The 14,467-nt window shown below is 35.3% G+C and overlaps 1 protein-coding gene across 2 annotated transcripts in view; it reads right to left on the bottom strand.

Moving 5' to 3' along the window:
- LOC138315281 (protein unc-93 homolog A-like) overlaps positions 1-14,467 on the bottom strand; it is a 36,086-nt gene that overhangs the window by 15,616 nt on the left and 6,003 nt on the right. The window contains exons 1-2 of one of the 2 annotated variants that reach the window (XM_069256170.1): positions 3,303-3,543; positions 1,704-2,931 (exon numbers count right to left, since the gene is read on the bottom strand). In XM_069256170.1, coding sequence (XP_069112271.1) covers positions 1,704-2,876 — 1,173 coding nt within the window. In that variant the 5' untranslated portion in view covers positions 2,877-2,931; positions 3,303-3,543. Of the gene's footprint in view, positions 1-1,703; positions 2,932-3,302; positions 3,544-14,467 lie in introns of those variants that run through there. The other variant, XM_069256169.1, reaches the window with a different exon arrangement.

Genomic DNA, 14,467 nt, shown 5'->3' with positions numbered 1-14,467 from the left:
TATAAATTAAAAATATTTATGTAATTTAATTATCTTGTCCTAATAAAACAATTTAAAAACAAAACAGCCACAATCTCAATGTGACAAAATAATCACAAATCCGTCAAATCTGTTGCGGTATCTCAAACGAATTTTAAACTTTATTGGAGTAATTCATCTTAATTTTCAGAATGATAACTTTATGTCTGTGATAAATCATTCATTTCTTCCATTAGCAACATTGCCGGTCTCGATTATTCAAAGTTTGGTTCATATGACTAATTAATGTGAACCAAATGACATGGTGTGTGTTGTTTTCTTCAATTAGTAGTGCGTAACCTTATGGCTATAGCATTGATCGACTAGTGGGTATATATAAGTATAATGCACTGAGTCACCACGTGGTCGATATCGGGAATATTTCCATTGTGTGTTTTTACCGTACGAACTGAAAGTAGACAGGGGTCGTGTGCTCATCACATACTTCATGACACCAGTTATTACTCAACTCAAGTAAATTAGGTTCGTTTATATACATTTGTTATACCAAGGTCATGGTCGTATGTCGAAATCGACTACCCCAAGAGCACCTATGTTGTGAAACATTGAATCGATGGTCAAACATAATGTCCTTCATCTAGAAAAAAATATTTTATCGTATATATTGCGGGTTTTTTGAGTGAGAATCACTAACAAATTCAATTCTTGAAAAACCCAACCCATAGAATTTCAACGCCAGTTTTCTGGTATGATTGCTTTCATAAACAATTTGATTTAGTCCTAAATGAAATCAAGCACAGTTATTTAGATGAATGCTTCAACTCATTTGATAAATCAAAAGCTATGTATCAAAAATACATCCCCAAATCATAAAGCTATTACAAGCCGTTTTTCTTTCTGTAAATGTTTTAATAAGCTCAATCTTTCATAAGTATATAACTCTATAATTACCACGGTTATAATAGACAGGAGGTGATATATTAAACCTCTATAACGGTCACGCGGATTACGACCCGGTCAAGGCATTCACGTGTAAAGAAATGAAAAACCGTGAGGCTAATTAAAAGTCTTCATATCATATAACGCCCGTAGTGAAATTAATTCACAACCGCAAAATCATATTTGAGAGGTCCATGGCGAGGCTAATTAACGTTCAAGATCACGTATCCGCGTCCGTAGCGAAGTTAATTAACACTCCATAGACCCATCGCCTATCATCAATATGTTGTTCTACCTCTAATCAGCAGGACCACAGTCTAGAGAAGGTTATTATACTTACCTGATCATTATAACGGTATTGTACTGCAGAGCGAACGATTTTGCATGCAAAAATGAGCTTTAATATACATTCAAAGAAACGGGAAACAACAAACGATCCGTCTAAAGAGTAACCTGCTTACTGACGTTAAACCGTACATTTTCTCTCAACCATCCTCGATTCTCCAAGATTTACACTCTCTGTCGTTATATCCACCCCTGGACTATGTCATAATCTGAAGGCAACAAAAGACACGGATAATTTCAGCTGAATTTAGTCCTTTGATGTACATCAAAACAATCTAATAGCTGCCAGAGATAGTACAGGGATGGATATAATGTCGGTAATAGTAACCACTAGAGCATCGGATATGTCTCACAATGTAACTTGTGGCAAAAACTTTTGATTCTTTTTTTTTCTTGAAATCAGGGCCAAATGATTAAAAAAATGAATTTGAATTATTTACCTTTGTGACGTCATTGATGACGATTCCCTGTTGCATGCCGGTAAATATCATTAATAATCCAAGCATGAGGAACGTCTTTGTTTTAAAGAAACTTAAACTCTCCTGAACCTTCTCCTTTAAACACATTTTTCTTTTGTTCAGAATGATGTCAGGTTTACGTAAACAAAGTCCCACTAGGGTGACAGACACACATCCAATCGCCAGGAAGATTATTTTTAGAATCTCCACCTGGTGTAGTCTGCCGTCAAGTAACATGGTGTTTGGGAAAATTTCGTACCCAAACACGTGATAGGAGTATTTCATTGGAGTTTGACACGGGGAGGTACAGTTCGTGGTGCGGGCCTCCTCCCGTAAATATTTGGAATAATTCCCATGAAACATTGTATTTGTTGTAGTATCATCCATACCTAACACGAGAGATTCCAAAAGATTTCCAAATATTTGTGCGGAGTGACAAAATATAACGAACACACCCTGAAATTGCTGAATAGACCGTTCCATCCTCATTCCAGTGACAGCCGAATAACTCGTCCCGTAACTTCCTATGAGAAGTTCCTGTACTGACCATAAAGGTGCCTGGAGAAATCCAAACAGACAGGAAGCAGGGATCAGCGTGATGAATGATGGGAACATATTTGCCGCCACAAAGAGCACGTGACTGAAGACGGAAACGAGAATGAGCCCTTTTGGCCGGGCATTCTGAGCGATCCAAGAGGATAGAATACAGCCAATGATAAAACTGCCGTAAATCACTGCTAGAGATAATGTACCTAGATGGTAATCGGTATACAGACTACTTTGAATGTTTCGTAACGGCAGAAAAGATATAAAAGCACACATTAAACTTGTGCATAAGGATATAAAATTCTTCCATATGGATCGTCTGCTTTCCATTCTGTGAGATGGAATGGAAATATTATCCTGACCATCAGGACTACCACGCAGTCTTCGAAGTTCGTTCCATTCATCGCTTAAACGAGTTGGCCGTTTTATAGATGGTGGACGCGCAGTACCGGAAGTAGGTGCCGTCTGCTCTGAAATGGCTGGCGTTTCGTTGGTGACACCCTCTTCCAGGCTTCGTCCAAGTCTGCCCCATAATATTGCTCTGACTTCCGCGGAATCCGACTCCCTAGAGGGCGTGTGGTCCGGGGAGGAATCACAATCGGCCATCATTGTGAGAAGCGCTAATTATCCCGAGGAGACGTCAACACACATACTGGTCAGGGATCTGGCAAAATACAGAGAAAACATAAGCTACATGTCTTACACAAAAACAGCAATTACGAAAAACTGACAAAAACAACATCAAGAAATGTACAATTAAAGATAAAATAAACGATAGCTTTAGCATGTGCATGATAAAATGATATTTTAACGCTGTTTCCTTCCTTATAGAATGTGTTAAGTGATGACAAAAAAAACCAAACCAATAATTAATATCCTGAAAGGAAGTAAAAAGTTTAACAATATATCGCCTGAAGCTAGATCATCCGCAAGCCTTTTTTAAAAGAGATACTTCCATTCCGAGGAGAAAGTGTATCGTACTAAAATTATATAAACTTTGATGTAGACTGTATCAGAAAAAAGTTTAGTACATACACTACAGAAAACGAGACTTCAAGTCCAGCTCAAGTCCAGTCGGTTCTATGTGAGCGTTGCTATCTCAGTACATATCATTGCTAACGGACAAAATATAGCCAAAGAACTGTCTATGTTCAGTGAACGTCAGATCCATTTGTGATCCCAACCGGATAAGTATGCATCACATGCTTCGACAAATACAAGGATACTTCAAAAGGTTGATAACAAACAGTCGATGACAATGGACCATAACCAGTGAGGTAGATAAGATAGATTTGCAACTGTGAGTCATGGTCTAGTGGTTTCTGCTACATAATCAGCCTCTAAATTATATTCATCATTGATCTTTGATTTGATTTATCTGGTTGTTACGTAATTATTATGCATTTATACAACACGAGCCTAGTCATCTATAATTATGGTAATGTTGATGTTTTTTGTATTTGGTTAAGTTTTTTGTTGGTTTGATTTGACTTTTACAAATTGATTCACGTATGCTTGTAACGAGCATTTTTATTGGCTTAAAATAGGTTGTCATTTACGTCATATTTTGTGACGTCGTCTATAATTGACTGTGGTAATTAAATAATGAGATGTAAATGAAAAAAATGAGTGACAAAAGTGGGAATTTGAAGGAATGGATCGAACAATAATTATAAAATTGAATAGATTTCTTACTTTTATATAGGGAGCTTTGGAATAAGAAATATTCAACGTTATCATTAAACATCAGTCAAATGTTTTGCTATTTCTACAGAAGAACATGAAAAGAAAACCAGGAGCTTCGAAAGACAAAGCATTCTGCACTTCGTCGAAGACAATCGCAAAAATGAATGATTAAGTCAGAGTCAGAATCCATTGTTGAAGTCTCGTTTCAACATAGATCAAAGAAGTTATGAGATTTTCAAATATAATTTATCAATATCTGTAGCAAGTTGCCAGACGCAAATTTTGTCAAAAAGTTACATTTCTATTTTTAGTAGATTTTTTTATAAATTGTTGACAGAGCCATAGTCGTGCGTCACCCTCCTCGTCACATCCGTATTACATAGGGAAATAAAATGAAAAGAAATGTTTTATTTACCAGCGACATAAAAGTGTAGCGTTGGCGTGTATTACTAAATATTTCATATTGGACTGATATTACGCTTTGTCTGAAATACATCGTCGCATAAAAACACAACAAAATGACAAGAAATTTAAAAAAAAAAAACAACATTGAAATTACATGAATACAAGATATGTCCGTCATCTTTCGTTATGAGCCCTTCCCAAAATTACTGATTAGTTTTTCGTGACAAACCATATATATGGATATGATTTATTTATTGATAGGATCAATAATAATTTCCTATCTACCCGTTGGGCCTTTAGAGTAGGACCCACGCGGGGTTTTACATTCTATGACCATAAAGAAATGTTATTTACATATAAACAATATATGACAGCTTGTGTAAAGTATTCGTCATGAACATCCTCAAAATCGTAGTACTACTCTTTGTTTGTTTTACAATGGTATCTTTTTGAAAAAAATCCCATAATAAAATATATAAATTACAATTTCTTCCCAGTTATTGTTAATATTTGCAAGGCAACATCACTCGTTGCATGAATAAACGTAACGGGGATGCTATGAAATTAAAATCTGGATGGTTTAGCTTTAAATATAAAAAGTTCATGTCCGACCAAAAATTATGTTTCTTTGTGGGAGTTTACATGAGATTGGTTTCAAGTCAGAGTTCCGAAAGAAACATCAACTACCTAGAGGCGACTCTTATGATGAATGTATCCTATATTCTTTCCTTAACTTATTCACCCCTGAGATTTCATAATGGACTGGTCTTATCTTTTAGAAGAGTCTAAATGTGTCTTTGGGATGGATGAGTTCAGGTCTCAACTAAGACGTATAGGACAAACGTCAGATTTACTACCACAGTCACCTCTGAGTGGTAGAAATAATTAAAATAAATACTTAAACTGTGATACGAATTTTTCTAGAGCATAGGAGAGTATGATTAATAAATGTTTTCGAAGGCAACACAACGGTTGTTTGTGGCGCAAGATTTATCTTAGTGTCTAGAAAATGTCTATTGAGCATGCATTATTTATTATTTCAGATTATATATTGTTAAATTAAGAGCTGTTACGCAGGTCAAGGTCAGGGACTTCATAACACACGGCTTCAAACAGAGACATTTAGATAGGATAATGAATATGATTAATGTTTACATTTTCTAATATCCTTTGGGTTGGTATTGAATATCTCTATCCATGTGCGAGTCTCTCACTGTTTACAATAACTGGGAACAAGGCTCAGAAAGCCTAATCAGTCCACCCACTTACAAAACAAGAACGTATTTTTAAAGTCACCATCCTTAGCCGTTTTGTCCGGAAAAGCAACGTATATATGAACCTATTCACATTCCGCGTTTTGGGTCAGAATAAACAAAGGCCCTAGGCATGTAGCTCTTAAAATTGGACTGGTGCCTCAATTCCCAAAATGATTCGCTTCTAGTACTTGGTATAGCTACGTTCAACGGTTTCACTTTTCCCTCCCAGCGGCCCCATTTCATACATAAAACAATGGATTGAATTGAGGAAAGTCAACATTAACTAAGACTACAAATGCCACAGCAGTACGAATACTTTGTAATCATTTTTGGTATTGCCGGAAAAATAATGTCCACTGCCGAAATCAATAGCCCGTTATCAGCGTTTTGTACGGTTCAGATCTTGGCTCGACGTCATTATGTAAATTGACATGGCTTCTAGTAGCCCTTTAATCCTTCAATGTCCGGACAGTATAAATAAATCTACCCCTAAAACATTTATTTCCAGGTTTAGGAGAATCGTCATGCATTTCTAATACACTAATGAGGCTGGTCCTCCGACAGAAGGTCAAGGAATTCACAATGTGATCCATGAACTGTCCCTCTTGTTTAACTGGTCTTGTTTATTGACGACTCAGCAAAGAAGACACTGCCAACAAAGTAAAAAAAATCCAGAATCGCTGAGCAGACATTTTGTTATCGATCTGAACTAAACTAATAATTTGAAGCCAGAAGAACGATTTGCCACCAACATGAAAGATCGTTTCAACTGAAACTAAATTAAAGAGTTTGAGAAATTTCCATTCGATGATTATCAAACGCCGAAAAGAAAAGGATAATTGCATTTTGTATTTTGCAGAAAAAGATAAGATTTATAACAAGTGTTTAATGAGATTTCTGTAATTGTAATGGCATTCTAATCAGCAAAATGGGGAAAAACATGAAATACCGAAGGCTGAATCCCTTTCCTCAATGCACATTATGTGTATCCATGGTGTTCTTTTTAAGAAAACACTACAGCCTTTTGTATAATCATATGCTTTACCTAAATGGTGTCTTGATAAAACGTGAGCTATTCATGAAGTATAAGCATGACAAATAGATCAAACCATACAGGAAAATCAGGAATTAAACATATCAACCCCTGATTTTTTGATTGATGTTCAAGCACAAACCTCTATCCTGAATCTGTATTTAGAGGCTAGAGGCATTTTGAGACATGTGCCAATATGAATATATATATATATTAAAAATGCTTTCAGACAAATTGTGATTTAAGTGACAATTATTCAATGTTTTGGTTGTCGGAATGTCTACTTATATATAGATTCCGTCCTTTAGAACAGCAGCATGCTATACGCCGACACAAGACTCAATTACCATGGGGAAGTAAGGCGGACATGGTGGCTTATGGGGTTAAAATGTTCGTAAGCTGTAGGGATTTATAGAAGGATATATATAATTTATCAATAAAATATCCCGGAAAATATATGATATAAGCTTGTATTAAAATGTCTATCGAGCAATAATGAAATGTATGTAGGCGTATCAAGCTGAGTATTAGTGAGATAATATTGGAATGAGCCATAAATTACAAATAACTTCTTTCAGACAAGAGTTTGTTTATATCTTAACTAACGGCACATTTTTTCCGTCTTACACGACTTACTCAATTATATTGCTTTTTGTTTTGAACACGATTTTAGATGCATAGGACGAAAAAGAGAGTAATACTGAAAAATAGTTACTTATATTCGTTATTCGTGAGGGTGGGGGGGGGGTTAATTTAATTCGCGGATTCGCCCAAATTTGCGAAATTTGATACGTTGCAAAACATTTCACAAAACACGGTTTTATATTTCAAACTCAGCCAATAAATGACGATTTCAAAGGATATAAAAAGGATTCGCGAAAACATTTACTGGCAAATTATTTCCAAAGAGTAAATCGCGAAAATTTACTCCATGGTAACAAGCAGTAATGACAGCCGTGGGTGTGAGGATTATTAGTCTATATGTCGAACATGTGAGATGAATTGTGGGGTAAATGGATAACGATATAAAGATAATCATATAAGCTACCAAGGTGGATGATTCAATACGAAACTATGGCATCAGGTGACATGTCAAATACAGGCGGGTTACAGGTCGATAGTATCGCGGATTTACTCGCCATCTATCTTATTTCCTGATTATTAACACCCAGTGTCTAGTCCAGTTTATAACACCATTAGTCTTTACCCGGAAATACTTCTACGCGGGAGCTATGACACCAGGTAGATTTGATTTGGTTAGTTTATCGTCCTATAAACAGTCAGGTTTGTTGGTGAAGAAAATTTAGAGTTCCCAGAGTACCAAGATAAAACCACCGACTAGCGGTAGTATCTGGCAATTGCCCCACATGAAATTCGAACTCGGACCCAGAGGTCGAGGGCTTGTGGTAATATTTCGGGACAACATGTTAATTACTCGGCCACCGCTGTATTGTAATATTAAGATAGATATAGTTATGCCCCTCCACACATATCAATAACAACTCAACAACTAAATGAAATTGAAATGGCCACCCCAAAAAGGGTGATATTTAAATTAATTGTTAATGATTTAATGATCCACCATGTGGATTAAAACAAGAAATGACGATTATCAATACAAAATCAAAATCACTACAAATAAAGAATAAAATTTTATTAAAATTATGTTAGCCTAAGTGGGGTTGACCCAAAAACCAAAACCGCCACTGTCAACAAAAACAATAAAATTTTTTATGTAGCTAGTGGTTAAAAACAAACCGCCACTGGGTGGGTTAAGGGTGGGTTGAAAACTTTTCAGATATTCTAGTGCTTGACAGGAAAAATCAAAGATGGCTGCTGATCGAGAATAGGGATGCGTACCCTCAGGCCACACTAACCAATCAAAAGCCTGCGATATCATTCCGTCATCAGCAGCCAATCAGAAAAGATATTGATTCTATTAAAGATTCCTTGTCCAAATTATAAGACAGTATATATCATAGTTTAAAGAGTCAAACTTCAATATTTTTTTTAAATCCAAATAAGACATTCTAAAATAATTACAAAACATAATGATATAGCTTGATATGAGTTACAAGCATAAAATAAGCTAATTTCTTAGCTAGCATTTATGCCCCTCCACACATATCAAGAACAACTCAACAACTAAATGAAACTGAAATGGCCACCCCAAAAAGAGTAACATTTAAATTTATTGTTAATGATCCACCATGTGGATTAAAACAAGAAATGACGACCCCAAAAAGGGTGACATTTAAATTTATTGTTAATGATCCACCATGTGGATTAAAACAAGAAATGACGACCCCAAAAAGGGTGACATTTAAATTTATTGTTAATGATCCACCATGTGGATTAAAACAAGAAATGACGACCCCAAAAAGGGTGACATTTAAATTTATTGTTAATGATCCACCATGTGGATTAAATCAAGAAATGATGATTATCAATACGAAATCAAAATCACTACAACTAAAGAATAAAATTTTATCAAAATTATGTTAGCCTAAGTGGGGTTGACCCCAAAACCGCCTAAGATAGATATATATATATGTATAGTACGAGGCATAAGAAAAAGACCCATAGAAACAGGTACATGTAGATCCGACCGTTATTGATTTCCTCGGTAATTGATGAGGAATTTACTTGACCACCGAGGAAAGACAAATCAGAGCACGTAAATCCGTTATAATGGGTACTTGGTAGTATATAGCCTTAACAGTCTGTAACATGTCAGACACGGGCGATGTACGGGTCGATACTATCGCGGATTTACTCGCCATCTATCTTATTTTCTAATTAATAACACTCAGTGTCTAGTCCAGTTTATATCACTTTTATTTTTATTAAAGAAAGACTTACTACACGATGTTCTAATAAATATACTAAAGTAATTGTACTAGTGTATCGTTGCTGATATTCGCGGGAATTAATACCCCGAGAAACTTTTCACGTGTAAGTAAATGACGCTTTCAAATGCAACAAAAAGGATTCGTGAACCTCATCCCTGGGAATAATGTTCAAGCAGTACATCGTGAAATTCAACAACTATACAGCATTACAAACTTTATTGTACACATTGGCGGGTAGTTGTATTTTCACGATTTAGAAACTAAGTCATGGTATGTGAGCTTTCTATAGTTATAGCAGTAATATATATGCTGAAGATGTGTTAACGTTCGTTGATTAACTTTCCTCTTGTAGTCATAGCATATTTGAAAATACATTAATCCAGGTTTACTTGAAACTCAATTAAATGCAAAGAGATGGTAAAGGTACTAATTAAACTTTGGTCATTGATTTTTGGAGGTTTACGGTTGACGATAATGTAACATTCTTTTCTGTATACTTATGTATATATCCTGCATAATATTTATGTGCGTATTGGCTGTGGCAATTATTTATACGCAGCTTTTCTTCCCATCGAAGGACGGGAAGTTTCTGGACAAAGTCTCCCTGACCACTGTTGTATTGTTATATTATACAAATCATCCCGTCTTTGCATAACGGTCAGACTATCGCTAAAAGACATCACGTTGAATAAATTGCACGCTATATGTACAAACCTCTCTGTATCCGAAGAAAGGTATCTTGGACATGCTTTAAGAAAATTGTACTTTTCACGGAGTTGTCGTTGATACATACGCTGAAATACATTTTAATTACACACTATTGAAGAACTGTCTCTTGCTTGCTCCCTTTCATTCATTTGAAATTTGATCTATTTCTCAAAATTTTGGTTTAAGGTCTACTTTGCATTCATATTATCACTTTCAGAATGACAAAACGGTAGCTCGAGAAAACTGAAAAGAGAAAGCTGCTTCTTACCTGTGTTTTATACAATTCTTGTACAGGTAATGTGAAACTTGAAACTGTCATTGGTAGTATTATATCATAGTGAACTGCTGCTGGGTAGAGACATTTGGGGGAAATAACATTTTAAATTTTACAGATATTTGTGAACTATACATTCACCAAATTCAATGAATGATGCAATGAAAGAGTTTTTGGCCCAAGAAAATTGTTTGTTTGTTATTTTAAGGTACATGTACGGAACAAATATATCGCGAAGGTGCTCTGTACTCTTTGTCCTCAAAACATTAGTGTTTCGAAATATTAAACTTGACATTAAAAGTTATCAAAACAGAATAAGGGTTTATTTAAATGTTGAAACTAGTTGACGTTATTTTGCAGCTGTATCTGGTATTTACGGGGTAATCGTATTGTAATTGTCTGAAGCTGTGTTTTGGATATTGGATATAAGTGTTATCAGGCCCGCACGACACACCACATAATATCTAATACAACAAACTGCTTCCTCCATTTCCCTATAGATACATTCACCGAATGATATAAGATATCCGCAATGATTACCTTAGGGAAACTGTTGTTTAGAAGTAATTTTCAGGCAACGGTAAAATTTGATAATACAAGGTCTCCCTCTCTGAAATTCGATAAGGTAATTTTTCGGATGAGACAAACTTAGCCGAGCTAGACAAGATCCGCGTTAAGTTAGAGCTTGGTTATAGATAAGCCTGTCACGGATGTGGCTCCCGTCTTAATCAATTGACATTCTAAGGTATCCTAAATAATCCAGCTGCAATCTTTCGGGTTCTTTGAAACGGAACCGGCCTTGATGCACGAAGGCGGTAACCGATCGACGATCTTCTTTCATTATATGCTTCTCGGGTTTTTGTGAAGAGTTCCAATTTGTTGCTGATCAGAAGGATGTTAAAACCGGGTTTAAATTATGAAAGACAAATACAGTTGTATCTTGCGTAGGCTTCGAATGTTTATATTTCGTGGAAAAAAGCAAAACACCAGCGGGAATGTATGCATGTTGACAGTTCATGCGACCAAGCTTGGCTCTGAGGAATAGAAATAATAATTCTGTCTCTCTGACGTCACACAAACTATATATGGGACAAGCTTATATATGGCTTACATATATATCTACGTATAATGTTTTAAAGTCGACATGAGAATACAACTGATGATGTTATAATGTGACATATAAGCCTATATCGAAATTAGCACTAATATATGTTAATATTTGCAAGATAAACTAAATTCTCGAGATTTAAAGTACGTGTATGTTAATGAACTTCAGTATGGAAATGTTACTATTTTCATGAATTCGCTGTTATCAAAATGGGTATGACTTTTTTTGTCATTCACAATGAAATGACGTATTGAATGTTCTCACAACAAATCCGCGACACGGTATCATCATAATCGTGACACAGTTCATTGACGATAAATTGACCACGATACATACACTACGTTGGATTTGCCGAATTTTATTAATTGAATTATCCAACTACAGTATAATAGTAAAATTAACTTCTGAAAAACTTGAAAAACTAGTAATGAAACACTTCTTACTAGGATTCATGAAAACCAAACCTCCGATGGGTTATCCTGTAACGGGGTACACAACTTGATGGACTTATATTAAAAATTTGTACTGCATTCTAGATGTGCCAACCCTTGAAGAAAGCTTTGCTTGGAAAAAACAACTGATGTATTTTTTCTTATGGTCGTCTCTGATACTGCAACACTTCTCGTGTTCTATCTGAGCTGTAGTACAAGGATATCGTACAGAAACATTACCATTCTGATAATACCACATTTGTAGCCGGTAACAAGCTTTGATGTCTGGCTATATATATTGTTAATTTTGTTGTCATATGGTATCGGCTAGACTTTCACTGGTATGATCGATTTTCTTCAGACTAATTCTTCTGTTAAAACACACAATGGAACGGATATCGCAGACCGAACTGCTATATAGATATTGTAATATTTGATATATCTGGTTAACGTGTAGTAGTAATGTCAAAAATATGGCTTAGTATTACGTTAACTAATTTTCATCACAAATGGCACCAAACAGATGGACCAGTGTAGACTTGTCTAGGAAATATGAGAATATACATATATGGAACGTCTTTTGGCGGAAAACATGATATAAGTATCCCTAGTCACGCTGCTGCGAAGATTTAGCTTACAACCCTAGCCATTACATTCAGCTCTGAATCATTCTTCGCTGAATAAAAAATGGATAGGTGACTCTTATTTGACACTTTATGACATGCTAACTCCAACGGTAACCGAGGCCAAGTTTCAGGAACATTCCTCAACTTTAAGGAATTTGTTAAATTCAAATTCCCCATATTACCAAAGTTAACAGAAAATATTAAGCCATGGAACTTATCTTAACATCTTCAATTTAACATATGGAAAATATTCAGGTAGCAATTCCTCTAACAGTTCAGGAATGTTCGAGAAGCTGGGGTATGACAGTTCATTATGTTGAATTTTGAATTCATTTTGTTTTTTGTTTTAATTCTGCTTGAATTTGTTCATTTTTCAGTGGCTCCCAATCATCAATACCATTTGTTCTTTAATGGCACTGAAGATTCTCAGAAAGATTTTCCTGCTAAATTGTGAAGTCTTGAATGTTTGGTGTTAATTAAGACTCGATAGAAGAATAATTCGTGTTCTTGAATCAAAAGGCTTAAACAAAACATGTAATTGTGCGTTAAAAGTGGGCGGTGTTTGCAAAGACTTCATTTGTCAATTTTTTCCAAAGTCAATTTAAACATGTTCCCTGAAATTTTGGTACAAGTACCAAATTGAAGAATTTCAGAGACTTGAAATACGTTGCTGTAACAAGCCTGGTAATGCAATTTTATCTCAACAAGTACAGGCGTTAATTAAATTAAATTCAGCCAAAGTCTGAGTTGCACCGCGAGGAGATTTGTTTGATAATGTTTTGAAAGAAATCAATAATTCAGAGCCACAGAATAATTTCCCTATAAAACACATCGTTCTAATTAATCACCACTTTACACAATAGCAGACTTTTTGTTTGCCATGTTTATAAGACCGGGGTTTCGCTATCGCGAAGGAAGGCTCCATCTCTTCGGCAAAATGCATCAAGACAAAGCGAAACCCACTAGTCTTTGAAATTTGGACATTGAAAAGAAAGCGAGAAAGTTCTGCTCAAAACGTTTACTGTACAACATCATACCGAAGAAAGACTGTCTTGTAGGATTGTTCAAAAATGCAATACATGGACGTACAGAAAGACTTTGTCATATAATAGTCAAAAGTATCAAAGCTTTGAACGCGACTACATGTGAAACACCATACACTGTTGCGTATGTGAAGTTGCAGAAACCCATATTCTAATACATATGTATATGCACATAACATAAATAAAGCTTTTATCAATCATAAAATAGTTTTTATATCTTATCCAATTTCTATACATCAGTTCCTGCTCTTTATGACATTTGGATGTTCGAGAAACGTCGGTCTGTTTTGTGAAAACGACGAAAGTTTTCTTTACACAAAGTAAAGTAGTAATACATAGTACAGTTTGTAACACACAAAGTGGTGACGTAATACACAGTACAGTATGTAACACACAAAGAGATGACGCAATACGATATCACACAAAACAAATGGCAGAATGTGTATAGTATATATATAAGTATATAACATTTAAACTCAATGCCTTTTATAGTTATCCAATTCAGTACTATTGGATAGGTAACATGAGAATTATTATTACATTTCACGGATGTTACCATTGTGACCTATATAGGTTATAGTGAGTATTTCGTATTGATTTTTCTCCGGAAGCTTGTGTAGATTTAGCGAGTAAATATCATCTAGATACAGCTGTTGTAATCATGTTGTGTATAACATTATTGATACAACATGAATGGGGGCGACACAAAGAATGTTTTATATGTAAATGGAATGTCATATAATGACCTGATGTGACAAGGGATAGGAATTCTAAATAT

This window comes from Argopecten irradians, chromosome 2, assembly GCF_041381155.1.
Source record: "Argopecten irradians isolate NY chromosome 2, Ai_NY, whole genome shotgun sequence".
Lineage (NCBI taxonomy): Eukaryota > Metazoa > Mollusca > Bivalvia > Pectinida > Pectinidae > Argopecten > Argopecten irradians.
Note: the sequence above shows the minus strand (reverse complement) of the source record. Positions and strands in the feature narration are given on the sequence as shown.